The 15447-nt window shown below is 26.5% G+C and overlaps 1 protein-coding gene across 6 annotated transcripts in view; it reads right to left on the minus strand.

Moving 5' to 3' along the window:
* The window catches only part of LOC136079549 (uncharacterized), a 112673-nt gene extending 109631 nt beyond the window's left edge, over positions 1–3042 (minus strand). For 4 of the 6 annotated variants that reach the window (XM_065795385.1, XM_065795382.1, XM_065795384.1 and 1 more), the window contains exon 1: positions 1793–2991. In XM_065795385.1, coding sequence (XP_065651457.1) covers positions 1793–2122 — 330 coding nt within the window. In that variant the 5' untranslated portion in view covers positions 2123–2991. Of the gene's footprint in view, positions 1–1792 lie in introns of all 6 variants that reach the window. The other 2 variants (XM_065795381.1, XM_065795383.1) reach the window with 1 other exon arrangement.
* Positions 3043–15447: the final 12405 nt, after the last annotated feature.

The raw sequence follows: 15447 nt of genomic DNA on the forward strand, positions 1-15447 counted from the left end.
ATAAGCAATCATGCAAAGTACCACTTGTAAATATAAAATCTATGAAATATTCACACTTTTTTTGATTAAGAATAGATTGAAAGAACACTTTCTTCTCTGGAAATAATAACCCTTAATTAGATGCATGCCATTTTCTTGCTATTTCTATACGATGTTTGGTACACTCAAATGTATTTTAGTATACTTAGTATGGTTAGTAACTTTTGGTATACTTAGTATGGTCTAATAATGAGAGGACCAATGAGACTTTCTGAGCGCGAATAATTTCATCTGAGAGAGAGCTAATTATTTTATCAACATTTTTACTGTTAACAAAGTCTATAAGGCTACAACTTACGCAAACTTTTTCCTTGATAAGTTTTGTAAGCAAAGATACCCGCGTTTTAATTTATCTTTAGTAGTATCTTCCAGTTACTTTAACTTCCTTTTTAATCTATACTTTTTGGACTTGCATTAAGAAGATAGAAATATTATCGTGCTGCCCAGCAAAAACCGATCGGAATCCCTCATCTGCGCGTCCCAAAAAATATCTTTTCATACTAAATCATTTTTCATAAAATTTTAACACTTTGATCCTTCAATTGTAACTTAATATCTAATGACAACGTGATTTTTTTTTATTTTTGTTAAGACCATGTTATATTGAAAAAAAGCATGATTATATTTTTTAAAAACTTAACGCCTCTTCCGTAATAGGTCATTTTGTAAGACACTATAACATTTTTTTAAAATTTTAGGCCCTAATATTTGATTAGGCCTTAGGTATCACATAAATTTCTTTGCATTTTCGAACTCAATATCTTCGATACTTACAAATCCAGTAAGAAAAATTGTGTGCAACACTACACCGTTAGAAATCACTCGATTAAAAATTGACAAAACTGAATGTTTTTGTACCTTTGAACTATGATAATTATCCAACTAACAGGTTTTATCTATATTCTGATCAGTAAATAAAAAATTCCAGCAATTTGAAGGGGGTCATTTCCACTAACTGCCTGATTCTTACAAAAAATAACTCCTCTATCAAAACTCTTAATAAACTTTTGCTATTAATAATAGAAATTGTGCACTTTCAAATTGATAAATATATATATATATATATATATATATAATATATATATATATATATATATATATATATATATATATATATATATATATATATATATATATATATATATGTTAGGTACCAGCAAATCTTGGTATTAAATTGCTTCAAGCTCGAGTACATAGTTTTTAAGAAAATGAGAGTTATCTAACTATATGACTTTTATGTAAAACATTTTTACCGGATCCAAAAATTTCTAAATTATAAACAAATTAAAAAAATCAGTTATTTAAGTTTCTTTATACATAAAAATACGAGGGGAAATGTTTTAAAGTAACACTCATTTTAAAAATTCTTCAATTATAAATCACTTTAGTTTATGTTTCAAAATAAATTAAATAATTACAGTTAGAGTAAGATAGAATTGGAAAGACCTGCGACTTTTAAATTTTGCACATTAAAATTTTTTAGTCTAATTTAGGTACTCCCGCTTGAAGAAATTTATTTTTCTGAAAAAAGTGGAAAATCGGTGGTGTCTAATATATATATATATATATATATATATATATATATATATATATATATATATATATATATATATATATATATATATATATATATATATATATATATATATATATATATATATATATATATATATATATATATATATATATATATATATATATATATATATATATATATATATATATATATATATATATACATATATATACTTACTGGTTTTGTAGAAACGAAGAGATATCCTACTGCTAACTGAGTTGGTGGAGAATTGTCGTTAAAAAATCGACATACAAAAGTTGAATTATTCACAATTTGGATATCTATGGATTTACATCTATCAAAAATGTTGTAGCAAACCGTAATACAATCAATGTAATTCGCGTGTGTTTCCACAAGATTTGCACTATATGTAACTTGTCTATCTTGAAAAACAGTGAATGAGTAGCGAGATGATAACTTTCTTTCTGGATAAAAAAACTGCGCTGTTGTATATGTTAAGAAAGAAATCATACAAAGTAAAGAGACAAGTGACATTTTTAAATTCATTTTTGTTAAACCTGTACAAAATTTGGAATCAAATAATCATTTTAAGATAATATACTTTATACTGTTAAACTTTTTATGTAGTATACTATTAGTGGTATCAAACATAAATTTTTTTTTATTTAATGTATCATTTTTTATGGGGTGTGCCGTAAGTGGCCAGTCACTAACTTCCCATCAATGAAGTCAGCGGTGGTAAAAAGAATTGTTAGCAGCTATCCACCACTGTTTTTTCTTTAAAGTACTGACATTGGCTAGCTAACGGATATGCCTTTATTTACCTACCATTACCCAAAACGCAGTTTAAGTTTTAACTTTTAAAACAAAAGAAAATGGCAGTCATCAGTTTATATTTAGTTTGCAAAAAAACGTAACAAATTTGTTATAAAACTTATTTAGTTTTACCAAAAAAATACCAAAAAAAACACTGTTTTAAATCAGATAATTCATTAAAAAATTCATCCCAAAATTTGTTAAGTTTTTAAAGTTCAAAACTCGCATCTTCTGTATATTGCATCTTATGTATATCGCATCTTATGTATATCGCATCTTATGTATTTCGCATCTTATGTATATCGCATCTTATGTATTTCGCATCTTATGTACATCATAATATACCTCATATTTTGCCAATGCATAACCACTACGGCTTCTTAAATTGTATTATTAGGATAAGAAACTAACAGCATTAAAATTAACTAATAAAAAATTTTTTTTAATAAAATTTTAAATAGTAGTAAAATCTGTAGTCGTAAACCATTCTCGATTTCTATCAATTACAATTGATGTATTAAACCTCGATTATTACAGGAAAAACTTTTTAACATTTTTTACCACTTGTCATTTCTTATATCCCATTTGTTCTTAATTCCATTGACAACGCTAAAAAATCATTCTAATGCAGATACAACTTATTGTAAACTAAAACCATAGAAATATATTGAAAGTTGAATAAAAATTAAAATCATTAACAATTAATTAAACAGTTGTTATCTTACTGAGACATTTAAAGTTTAGGAATGAGTAGTATTAAACTCACAGCACGTGACATAAAATAAAACATTGATAGTTTGATTATATTTTAATATAGCGTTTTGCTGCATGTATGATACTTTAACAATTTAAATAATATTTGAACCCTCCTAGGTTCAAACATTGTTGTGTTTTAACCCTAGGAAGTATTGACCTAGGGTACCAATAGTTAAAAGAAGTTTGCAATTTTAATTTCTCAACAAAAGTATTATTTTTATATTTTTTATATTTTAAATTATATTAATTATGACTATATATATAAATATATATATATATATATATATATATATATATATATATATATATATATATATAGCTATCATAAAGAGAGTTAAATAACTTTATTTTCGATTATTGTATATTAGTAGGTTACCCTTAAAAACTACGGAAAACTTTAAAATGAAGTATTAATTCAAATGAAATAATGGATTACGCGGCAAATAAAATACTGGATTACACAACAAATAAGGCAGCTCTGCCATATTTGCTAAGAATTAGAGTTATGAATTTTCTAATTTTTTTCAAAAAAAGTTCCTCTTCAAAAAAAGGGGCACAACTAAATTGTTAACTTAGTATTATGTCTCTTAAAACTCAGAGCTGGGCGATAGCGCGACTAACTCCTCCACATGACTCTTTATTTAATAGAGGAGTTAAAGGTATTTACAATTTAAAACGTATTTATAGAATTGGGTATATGGAAAATAAGTTAAATTATAAAAAATGTTAAATTTTAAGTCTAATTAATGATATTTTCAGGTGCAAAAAAATAATCACTTCAACCATAAAAAGCATTATAATAAAAGACGTGTGACTTTTGAAGCAAATTTTGGCTGCTTTGGCTTCTGGTAACAAGAGAAGCAAAAGAAGCTCTTGCAAAGACAGGGAAGAACCAAATGCGAAAAAAAGGCAGATTAGTATAGAAGCTTTTATACAACCCAAACTTAATCAGAAAGAGGCCCTAGATATGTACTACAGGTAGATAAAGTAAACTTTTTAGCAACATAAATTACATGAAAACGATTTAAAATACTGATTAAAGTCTTATATTGGTAATTATTTTTTATTGATTTTCAGGTCATTCATCTTAGACATGCGACCGACTCCGAAGACAGATTCTAAGGCATTTTGTTTCTGGAACATACCTGCCCTACGTTCTCGGTTCCTTCTAGGACAAAGCTGATCGTAAAGCAATTGTAAAATCAGAAAAGCAATCGTATAGAGGAAAAGGTTAAAGAAAATCTCATATAAATTTTGAATAAGCAAGACTTGCTGCATCACCGTTGTGCAGCTCACACAATAAACTTGCTGGCTTGTAAGGACACCCAGGAACTACAAGGCGGATCAAATCCCATGTCATTGTTTTTAAACCTTGCGGCAAAAGCCCATGTTTTGAACGCTCAAAATTTTTTTTTGTTTTGTTCTTTATTACAATTTTTAAGATACAAATACAAATATACAAGAAAAAAATACACGTGAAAATATCGTAAAAATAAATATATAAAAAATTAATAAAGAACGCGGATACTTAAAGAAGACCATTAGGTCTTGTCACAGAGAACCGTTGATGAAGAACTTAAAATCTAAAAGAAATTAGTGCCAAAATAGAAGAACTGTAATACCAAATGACATAAAGGTAGCCCTCAAGAGAAAGTTAACGGCACCAGGGTAAAACACTTACTACGATGCATTTAAATATATTTAAGTGAATGTATATAATTTTTTAAATTTTTTTATCTAAATTTTGTACAATCTTTACATTTGAACGATATTTTCATTCTTTTGCAAAATCAATATTCAAATACTTTTATTAAGATGTCTGAAGAAGTTATGCTAAATAAACTTAACCATATTTCCCAGCGACAGCAACCCCGCGCTCTGCCAATGATTACAAAGGAAAACAGAGACCTGGAGTGAGTATGTAAAAGTGACAGCTCTCCAAGCTGTCTCTCTTGACATGTTACAAGCAAATAATTAAGCTTACATGGGGTGCCTAATCCCCAAGTATAGATTGGTGAATTTTTTAAATATAAATAAAAGGGTACCTTTAGTTTTTCTTGAGATTTTAGTGGTTGTATGATAAATGATATCAACACTTTTTGAAGAAGAAATCTATATCAATGATAAAATACCAAAAATTCTGACTAATCAAAAACACCATTATTTATATATATAAATTTACTTGTTACATAATAATTCCTTGTATCCTATTATTTTAAAGACTCACTTTTACTATTGTCTAAAGACAACACCATAAGGCATGCCAAGCAACTTTTAGTATTTCTAATTGGTCTTAAAAAAAGTCTTAACAAATGTCTATATAATTAATATAAAAAAGACAAAATGAATTTACCTCTTTTAAAAGTTTTACTTATTTTTTTAGATTCTGTTATATTTTTAAAGACAAAGACCTGTTGATGGCAACTAATGTGCATTCTTATTATAAGCTACCAGTTGTCAGCTACCTCTGCCATGAATATAGCACGGTAAACAATACAATAAATGACGTAAAAAGATGTATAATTAAAGACCTTTTGCGTGCAATTGACAGGAAACAATTTAATATTTTACCGGATGCATGCAACATCAATGTAACTTACAATTAAAAAGTACATAATTAACAACACTAAGTACATTTAAATTAAAAACTTTATTAAAGTATTACGGTCTTTCATGAAAATATATTCCCTTAAAAGTCTATAAGTTGTAACTTAAGTTGACTAAAAAATTAGTTTTTTAGTAAATGTGGCAGTTAAACAAGCTGCAAATTAACTTGGGAGATAGAGTGAATGAAGAGGTGGTAAGGTTGTCCAAAATAAAAAGTATCAAGGTGTCTGCTAAAAAACAAGTTTTTGCTCGAAATGTTTCCTTCTGAATTCAAAGTGGCTTGGGTAGACATGTTTCTCTAGTACTGCACAGCACTACGGTCATAATCATCCTTTTTTACTCTCCTCTGCTTTGATTTTGATTTTCTCTGATCCATGTGGTCATTAGAATGCTCTGACAATTTTTAACACTTTGTTTTTGTAAAGGGGAACATAAAGCTCTTAAATAAAAAATGTGTTAAAAAAAAGATAAATAGATGAATAGTTTTGATTATTGTGTTGTCTTACTTTAAAATTGAATTAAATTAATTTTTCATTACTATAACAATTTAACCAACACCTCGACTTCACAAGGTCAGGAAAAATAAATTAGATCCCGTAAGTAAAATGTAAGATATTTTAAAAGTGAATACCACTAAATAAATTGTCACTTTTTATCATCCCATATTGATATGACAAACTCAATGCGGGAGAGCAGGGGACATTAATTTTTTTTTCAAACAATATTTTTTAGGTTGCGGACTAAAAGCGGACTCGCGCTACTTATTTTAAAGTTTGAAACAGTAGCGAAAAAGGCCGTAACAATTTTTGGTTCCTAAAGAAGCGGAAGGTAGCGGTAGCGCTTTCAAATATTTAGTAGCGATGCTTAGCTCTGTTAATACTACAAGATTTGCCCTTTGAATTCTGCATTGCTTATTTGGAATTTTTAACCACGAACAAACCTAAATACCCAGGAAACGGAGAGAACCTTTAGGCAAACATCATAAAACCATAAAATGATAAACCGATAATCTCTGGTATCTTTTTGTCCTCATAATCTTTACTCTTAACCTGGTATACATTCTTTGTTTTTAGTGTAAAAAAATCTAAAAGAAATCGCGTTTTCTTATAAAGTATTTACAAGAAAACCACGGTTAAAGCGTAAGAATAATGCTTGCAGGAAATAAAATAAAATATAGATAAAACCAGAAATTCAAGCTGAAGCAACAGGTTACAGAAAAATACATTTAAGCTGAAGCGAATTAAATAAAAGAGGGGCTAGATTAGAGGGTAAACTTAGGCTAGATTAGGTTGTTTTTTTTAAGCTCAACCTCAATGTTAAAGTATGTACCGTATTTTTGTAGTTAGATAGTTTAGCTGGTTAGAGTAAGGGCGGATCCAGGTAATTATTTGGGTACATCTGATATTTACACAAGTAACCTTTCACCCGTTTCCCAACCTTTCCAGAGTCGGTAGGGAAAAGATTATTACACCATATCTCAGTGGGCCAGGTTTTTTTTTCGTGGCCAGAAGTCCTAAAAAAGTCAAATCTTCTAAACTTTTATTTTATTTTATTATTGAAAAATTGGTGCTTTACTCTACTCAAAAATGTATCCGTTTAATTACTAGAGATGAAGGCATGCTAGAACCATTCATAATGGCTTAAAAATTGTCAAATTATCGCAAAATTAATTTTCAAAAATACTTATCCTCAACATCTACATAACTTTTTTCAATTAAAATAGCTTTTGACCATTTTTATTTTAAATAAACATATTTACTTATTTATTATAAAAAGTATATTATTTAGTTATATATTTTTATTTAATTTATTCATAATATGTCTTATTATTGTTTGTATTTTAGAGGTGTTTTTCTAAATATCCTCATCTTCCTTTTTCTTAATGCCACCCGAAGATTGTTTGATTTTCTGATTTTTGCATTTACTTAACGGCAATAATTGTTCAAAAAAAAAACCCAGCTGCGTCCATGTATTCTTTTATGATATAATTTTTAGTTAAAAATAGACGACTTTTTTTGCTTTTATAAAAAGACCAGTTTAAATTTAAGATATTTGCTAAAGGAATATAGTTTTTTTTTGTTTTTTTTTTTAAATTTTATTTAAGACATCGAACCGTTATTTTTTAAATAAACTTTTTTGTTATTATTTTAATTTTTTGAAAAAAGGAAAAAAAAAGAAAATCATTTCACTATAAATACATAAAAATCAAATATTTAAGTATTCGATTCCAACCAAATGCTGCTCTCTTGAAATTGGAATTAATGATGTTTAGGAAGTATAAAGGTTGTTTAATAATATTAATTAAAATCAGCTGCGACTAGTTATAATTTAAACTTAAAATTGATGTTGAAAATTCAAGATTTTTGACTAATTTAACTCTTACTTTACAATGCATTGTGACGTGAAAAAATTTATTTGTCTGGAAACTTAAAGTTTTTATAATATTATATGATTATATGAAGCCTAATTAGTTGATAATTGCAGGAATTTGATTTAAAAAATTGTAACGTTAAAAACTTAAAAAAGCCTTTAGCATAAAAAATTAACGTAGACACTATAAGAAAATTGATAGTTAGACACTTGCATATACTGTAAATGTTAAAAAATAGTTAATACTGTTAGTCACTAACATCCTGCATATAGACTTTTAGTAAACTACACTTACTATATTTTATATAGTAATTATTTATTTACTATTAAATAAATATTTAAAACTGAGAATTTATTTTTTATAGTTCAAGGTTAAAAGTTTATTCCTATTTTATAAATAAGTGCACATAATAATTTCTTCATTAATTTGAATAAAAAAATTAGCATAGTCAAATATGAAACATATTGTTTGGAAACAGCAAATATATAATTTTTCGAGAGTACTCATGGTTTTACATGCCAGTCTCCCCAGCAAACATGACAACGTTGAATCAACGTTGAAAACCGGTTGCAAAAGATGTTGCGAAAACGTTGACAAAGTAATCGATTTTGCAAAGATATGTAACGTTGTTTAATAGACGTTGATTAAACGTTATTGCGTAACGTTGAAAAAAAGTTACTATATGACGTTACAAAAGCGTCGCAACTAAACGTTGAAAAGCATTACATAAAAAGCGTTGTATAAACATTGCAACTAAACTTTAAAAAAACGTTACCTAAGAAGCAATGCATAAACGCTATTAAAGAAGTCTATTTTGCAAGGATTTTTAACGTTGTTAGTAAAACGTCGAGTAAAGGTTAAAATATAACGTTGAACCAACGCTTAAATGCGCTGTATAAAATATTGCAAAATATTATTAAACGTAATTAAACGTGGCTATAATATATATATATATTATATATATATATATATATATATATTATATATACTATATATATATATATATATATATATATATATATATCTATATATATATATATATACATATATATATATATATACATATCTATATATATATATATATTATATATATATATATATATATATATATATATATATATATATATATATATATATATATATATATATATATATATATAGATATATATATATATATATTGATTTCGCAAATAAAACTATATTGTAATTTGACCTTTGCCCTCGCAATATTTCCAAAATCAATTTTTAATACAAACAGTAATATACAATGATAAATATAAAAAAGCTTAAAATATACAACTTATAGATATATATATAAAAATAATAATATTTTCTTAAAAATTCAAGTGTGAGTGTTTGCATATTTATTTATGCAATATATAAAAATACAATTAACAGGAGATCGGATCGATAGGCCAGGATATCATTAAGATACAGAATCTAAATTAAAAAACAAAACTTGTTTCATTAATAGTCTGAAAGCAAATGTAAAAAAAAAATGTTATCAAATTAGTATAATTATTATTAAATTTTAAAAGTAAAAAATAAATATATATATATATATATATATATATATATATATAGAGATATATATATATATATATATAAATATATATATATATATATATATATATATATATGTATATATAAATATATATAACATATTTATATATATAATTTATAATTATAGGTTTAGGTATCACTCCATTGACTAGTTTTTAACAATATGAGTGACACCTAACCTTATTTATGTGAGTTTATAAATATTATTGTAAATTTCATATTTTATGGTTAAATAAATGGATTATTATTATTATATATTTTTTAAAAGTTAACATCTTAGATAAGCTTTATAAAATTTAATTAAAATGAAACATCTGGTATAGTATGTAAACTTATCCTCTTTCTTATAATAATTTACAATATTTCTAGGGGTTATATATACCCTCGTTATTCAAGTAATATAAAAAAACCGTTAAAAAAAACAAACAAATAATAAAACTTCAATGCAATGTGTTCTTGCGTCTTAAAAAAGAAAAATAAGGTTTTCAAAACGACGATGTGACGTAATCACCGTGGTCTTCATTCAAACCGCCTTCACCCGGAGAACACTGGTGAAACTGTATTTCCAAGGACTCTCTCACTTTTCTCTTAAAATAGTCTTCCTCTACTTTAACAGTGTTGTTATTATTCCAGCCAAAGGCACCATGGCAATTTCTGGAATGCCCCGCTACGGCCGAATTTTTCCATTTTCCCTCAAAAGTATGTTTTTGATGTTGGCAAATGCGAGTTGAAACCTTTAGTTTTGTTTCACCTACATAGAGCTTTCCACACGAACACTCCAGTTTGTAGACTCCTGGGTAAGAGTTGTTGGGAAGTCGAGGCTTGTTTTTTTGAGTTATTAATTGTTGAAGGTTTTTTGGTGATTTAAAAACTGGAGTATAGCTTACACTTTTAAATATCTGTTTTAATTGATTACTTAATTTTGGTACCCATGGTAGAGAAATATAATTTGGTTCTAGTTTATTGATGTTATTGTTGTTGTTTTGTTGATTATTTTGCTTATTGTTTTTTATTTTTTTGACAATGTTTTGAAGTATTTTTTTGTTATAACCATTTTCTGTAAACATTTCTGTTAGAAACTTTAATTCATGGTTTATGTGTACTTTACTGCATAATGCAAAAGCTCTTTGGATAAAACCTTTAAATACACCATAAATTATTTTTGGATCGTGACAAGAATGCGGCTTTATTTGCACATTAGTAATTGCATCTCTGCGATAGATATTAAAAAGATATGTTCCGGATTTGTTATTTGTTTTTGTGAGATCGAGAAAACTTATTGCGTGTGAATCACTTTCTTTTTCAATTGTATATTTGATATTTGTGTGTGATTATTTAACAAGTCGAGAAAACGTTCTGATTCTGCCTCATTTATAAAACGGAAATGGATATCATCTACATACCTTTTAAATGATTTTACACATATTGGCACATTATTAAATATTTTACACATATTGATTACGTCACATCGTCGTTTTGGAAACCTTATTTTTCTTTTTTAAGACGCAAGAACACATTGCATTGAAGTTTTATTATTTGTTTGTTTGTTTTAACGGGTTTTTTATATTACTTGAATACGAGGGTATATATAACCCCTAGAAATATTGTAAATTATTATAAGAAAAAGGATAAGTTTACATACTATACCAGATGTTTCATTTTAATTAAATTTTATAAAGCTTATCTAAGATGTTAACTTTTAAAAATTATATTGTCGCCAATTATAGTATTGGATTATATCATAACATCAACGCATTAAAAAACGCAAAGAAAAACGCAGCAAAATCAAAAAATCAATGGATATTTCTTCAAAGATGTGTTAAACATTGCATCATCCCAAGATTTCTGCGTATAAAAAATCCACTGAACAGTAAATTTAGTAAATGCTTACTGATAAAAGTTAAAAAAGATCTACTTCTACATACCCAAAAGCTAGCAAAAAAATAGATATTTCAACACATAATTTCAATCAAAAAATTAGAAGAATTTATAAAATCATGTGTAAATAATAAAGATTTTCAAAAAATTACAAACAGACAGATAAGTCCTACGAATATATGTTTTGCGATCGAGAAATAAACTAAAAAACAAATTTGATTTATTAATCAAGGAAAGTAGATATAAAGATAATGATAACCAAAAAAAGTACAAGTTTATAAAAGAGGTAACACTTAATTTATGTGCTGATAATATCCCAACACATCACAAAAAATTACTAGATTTAGGACCTAACTTTGTTCCAATTCCGAGTAAAGTTCCATATATGGATATAATAAGTATAACTGAAACGGCAGCTTTAAAGTTAAAATATTCAAACAAAAATACTGATGCAAATAAACTTAGACAAGTTGTACTTCGAGTTTTGAAAATTCATAAACCGGTTTATACAAATTTAGATAAGGATCAGTTTAAAGCTCTCAAAGAACTTAAGTCTAGCAACACAATTAGTATTTATCCATTCGATAGAGGATCAGGCTTTGTTCGAATTAATAAAATCGATGCTCTTAAAAAAATTGAAGAACAACTCGGAAAATTTAAAATCATAAACTATGATCCAACTCAAAAACTACTTCGCAAAGTTCAGAATACTTTACGAAATTTGAAAACAAAGTTTACAAAAAATGAATATAGATCAATTTATCCAAGTGACGCCACTCCTCCACGATTATATGGTGTCATCAAAGCACACAAACCAACTAATAACTACCCAATGCGAATTATAGTAAGCACAATAGGATCACCTACATATAATTATCACATTATTTAGTAAATCTCATCCAACCTACCTCCTATCTTAACAAAACAAACTTCGAAATTCAAAACAGTTTGTTGAATGTGCTCAATCATGGTATATCGATCCTGGTGAATTTCAAGTTTCCTTCGATATTGTTAATCTTTACCCTTCAATACCAGTTAAAGAATCAATCAGTATTTTATTAGAACAACTCCGTAACAGTCCTGTCTTTAAATCAAAATTATCTTTTTCAGAAATAAAAATACTTTTAGATTTGTGTTTGTCAAATTGTTATTTTTTACATGAAAACAACATACACACATTGGAAGATGCTGGTCCTATAGGTTTATCATTAATGGTAGTAATGGCAGAGAGTTTTCTACAACATTATGAAGAAAAAGCGTTACTACAGGTACAATATCTTACACCACCAATATGTGTAAAATCATTTAAAAGATATGTAGATGATATCCATTTCCGTTTTATAAATGAGGCAGAATCAGAACGTTTTCTCGACTTGTTAAATAATCAACACACAAATATCAAATATACAATTGAAAAAGAAAGTGATTCACACGCAATAAGTTTTCTCGATCTCACAATAACAAATAACAAATCAGGAACATATCTTTTTAATAACTATCGCAGAGATGCAATTATTAATGTGCAAATAAAGCCGCATTCTTGTCACGATCCAAAAATAATTTATGGTGTATTTAAAGGTTTTATCCAAAGAGCTTTTGCATTATGCAGTAAAGAACACATAAACCATGAATTAAAGTTTCTAACAGAAATGTTTACAGAAAATGGTTATAACAAAAAAATACTTCAAAACATTGTCAAAAAAATAAAAAACAATAAGCAAAATAATCAACAAAACAACAACAATAACATCAATAAACTAGAACCAAATTATATTTCTCTACCATGGGTACCAAAATTAAGTAATCAATTAAAACAGATATTTAAAAGTATAGGCTATACTCCAGTTTTTAAATCACCAAAAAACCTTCAACAATTAATAACTCAAAAAAACAAGCCTCGACTTCCCAACAACTCTTACCCAGGAGTCTACAAACTGGAGTGTTCGTTTGGAAAGCTCTATGTAGGTGAAACAAAACTAAAGGTTTCAACTCGCATTTGCCAACATCAAAAACATACTTTTGAGGGAAAATGGAAAAATTCGGCCGTAGCGGGGCATTCCAGAATTTGCCATGGTGCCTTTGGCTGGAATAATAACAACACTGTTAAAGTAGAGGAAGACTATTTTAAGAGAAAAGTGAGAGAGTCCTTGGAAATACAGTTTCACCAGTGTTCTCCGGGTGAAGGCGGTTTGAATGAAGACCACGGTGATTACGTCACATCGTCGTTTTGGAAACCTTATTTTTCATTTTTAAGACGCAAGAACACATTGCATTGAAGTTTTATTATTTGTTTGTTTTTTTTAACGGTTTTTTTATATTACTTGAATAACGAGGGTATATATAACCCCTAGAAATATTGTAAATTATTATAAGAAAGAGGATAAGTTTACATACTATACAAGATGTTTCATTTTAATTAAATATTATTATATATAAAATATATAGATAAATAAATTACATATATATATATATATATATATATATATATATATATATATATATATATATAAATTATATATAAATTATATATATATATATAAATTATATATATATATATATATATATATATATATATATATATATATATATATATATATATATATATATATATATATATACATATTTATTTACTACTCCCGGTTATTCGAAATGGCACTTATTAAAATTTTCTGCTTATTCGAAGCAATTTTCAATTCCTGTGAATTTTCTTTAACAAACTCATGCAAATGCTGTTATGCAGAAATGCAGTTATTCGAACCTGCAGTTGTTCGAAATTTCAGTTATTCGAAACAATTTTTGCTCCGCTTGAAGATAAAAAAACACATTTAAGGAACAATTAAGCAAAAAAAAAAAAAAAAATGAACTATATTTTCAATGAATTGTAAAATATTTATTATTTTACAAGGTTAAAACTGAAGTAGCACCAAATTCCAAGGGTCTTTTTATTAAAATTTTTATTAAAATTTTTATTAAAATTTTTATTAAAATTTTTATTAAAATTTTTATTAAACTTTTGTTTTTATTTGTTTATTTTATTTTTTATTAAACTTAAATTAAACTTTTTATTAAAATTTTTATTAAAATTTTTTTTATTAAAACTTGAAAGAAACTTAAAGTAGGTCATTTTAAAGAGCATATTCAGTTATTCGAGTTTTGGGTTATTCGAAATAAATTCTTATACCCCTTGGAGGTTCGAATAACCGGGAGTTTACTGTATATATATATATATATATATATATATATATATATATATATAACAGTCACAGGCAAAATTAAGTAGCATTAATGATAAAATCGAAACTCAAACAATAAAACAAAATTATTTACGTTAGAATCTATATAACTGCAAAAGTTTTATGTTTTTTTTCAAATTTGATTCCTGAGAGAAAAAAAAACATTTATAACCCTTTTCAACTCAATGCAAAAGTAACTCTATTAAATGAACTTTGCTAACTTACAGTTTTTCTGTCTAAAATAAATGTGACAAAAGTAAGAAACATCTACATTTTTATTATGAAAAATAATGCTTTGTCAATAACTATTTACTTAAAAGTATTAACATCAAAAATATTTTGTTAAAGTTATTAACAATAAGCATTTTAAACTATATTTTTTGGAATTTATTTTTAGAAAAAGTTAAAATAATAGTAATGGTTAATCATCAAAATTATTAACTGGACATCAGATCTCGGGTCAGTTGTGATCGAAAAAAGGGCCTAACCTACAAGCAATGTGATGAAAAATATCAAATATCAGTAAGTGGTGTTATGAAGATGTGTATAAAATATGAAGCCACTGGTTCTGCCAAAAATCGAAAAAGACATGGTCGCCCCATTAAGACTTCAACAAGAACCAATATATTAAATGCACTAATAGAATA

This window comes from Hydra vulgaris, chromosome 04 (genome assembly GCF_038396675.1).
Source record: "Hydra vulgaris chromosome 04, alternate assembly HydraT2T_AEP".
Taxonomy (NCBI): Eukaryota; Metazoa; Cnidaria; class Hydrozoa; order Anthoathecata; family Hydridae; genus Hydra; species Hydra vulgaris.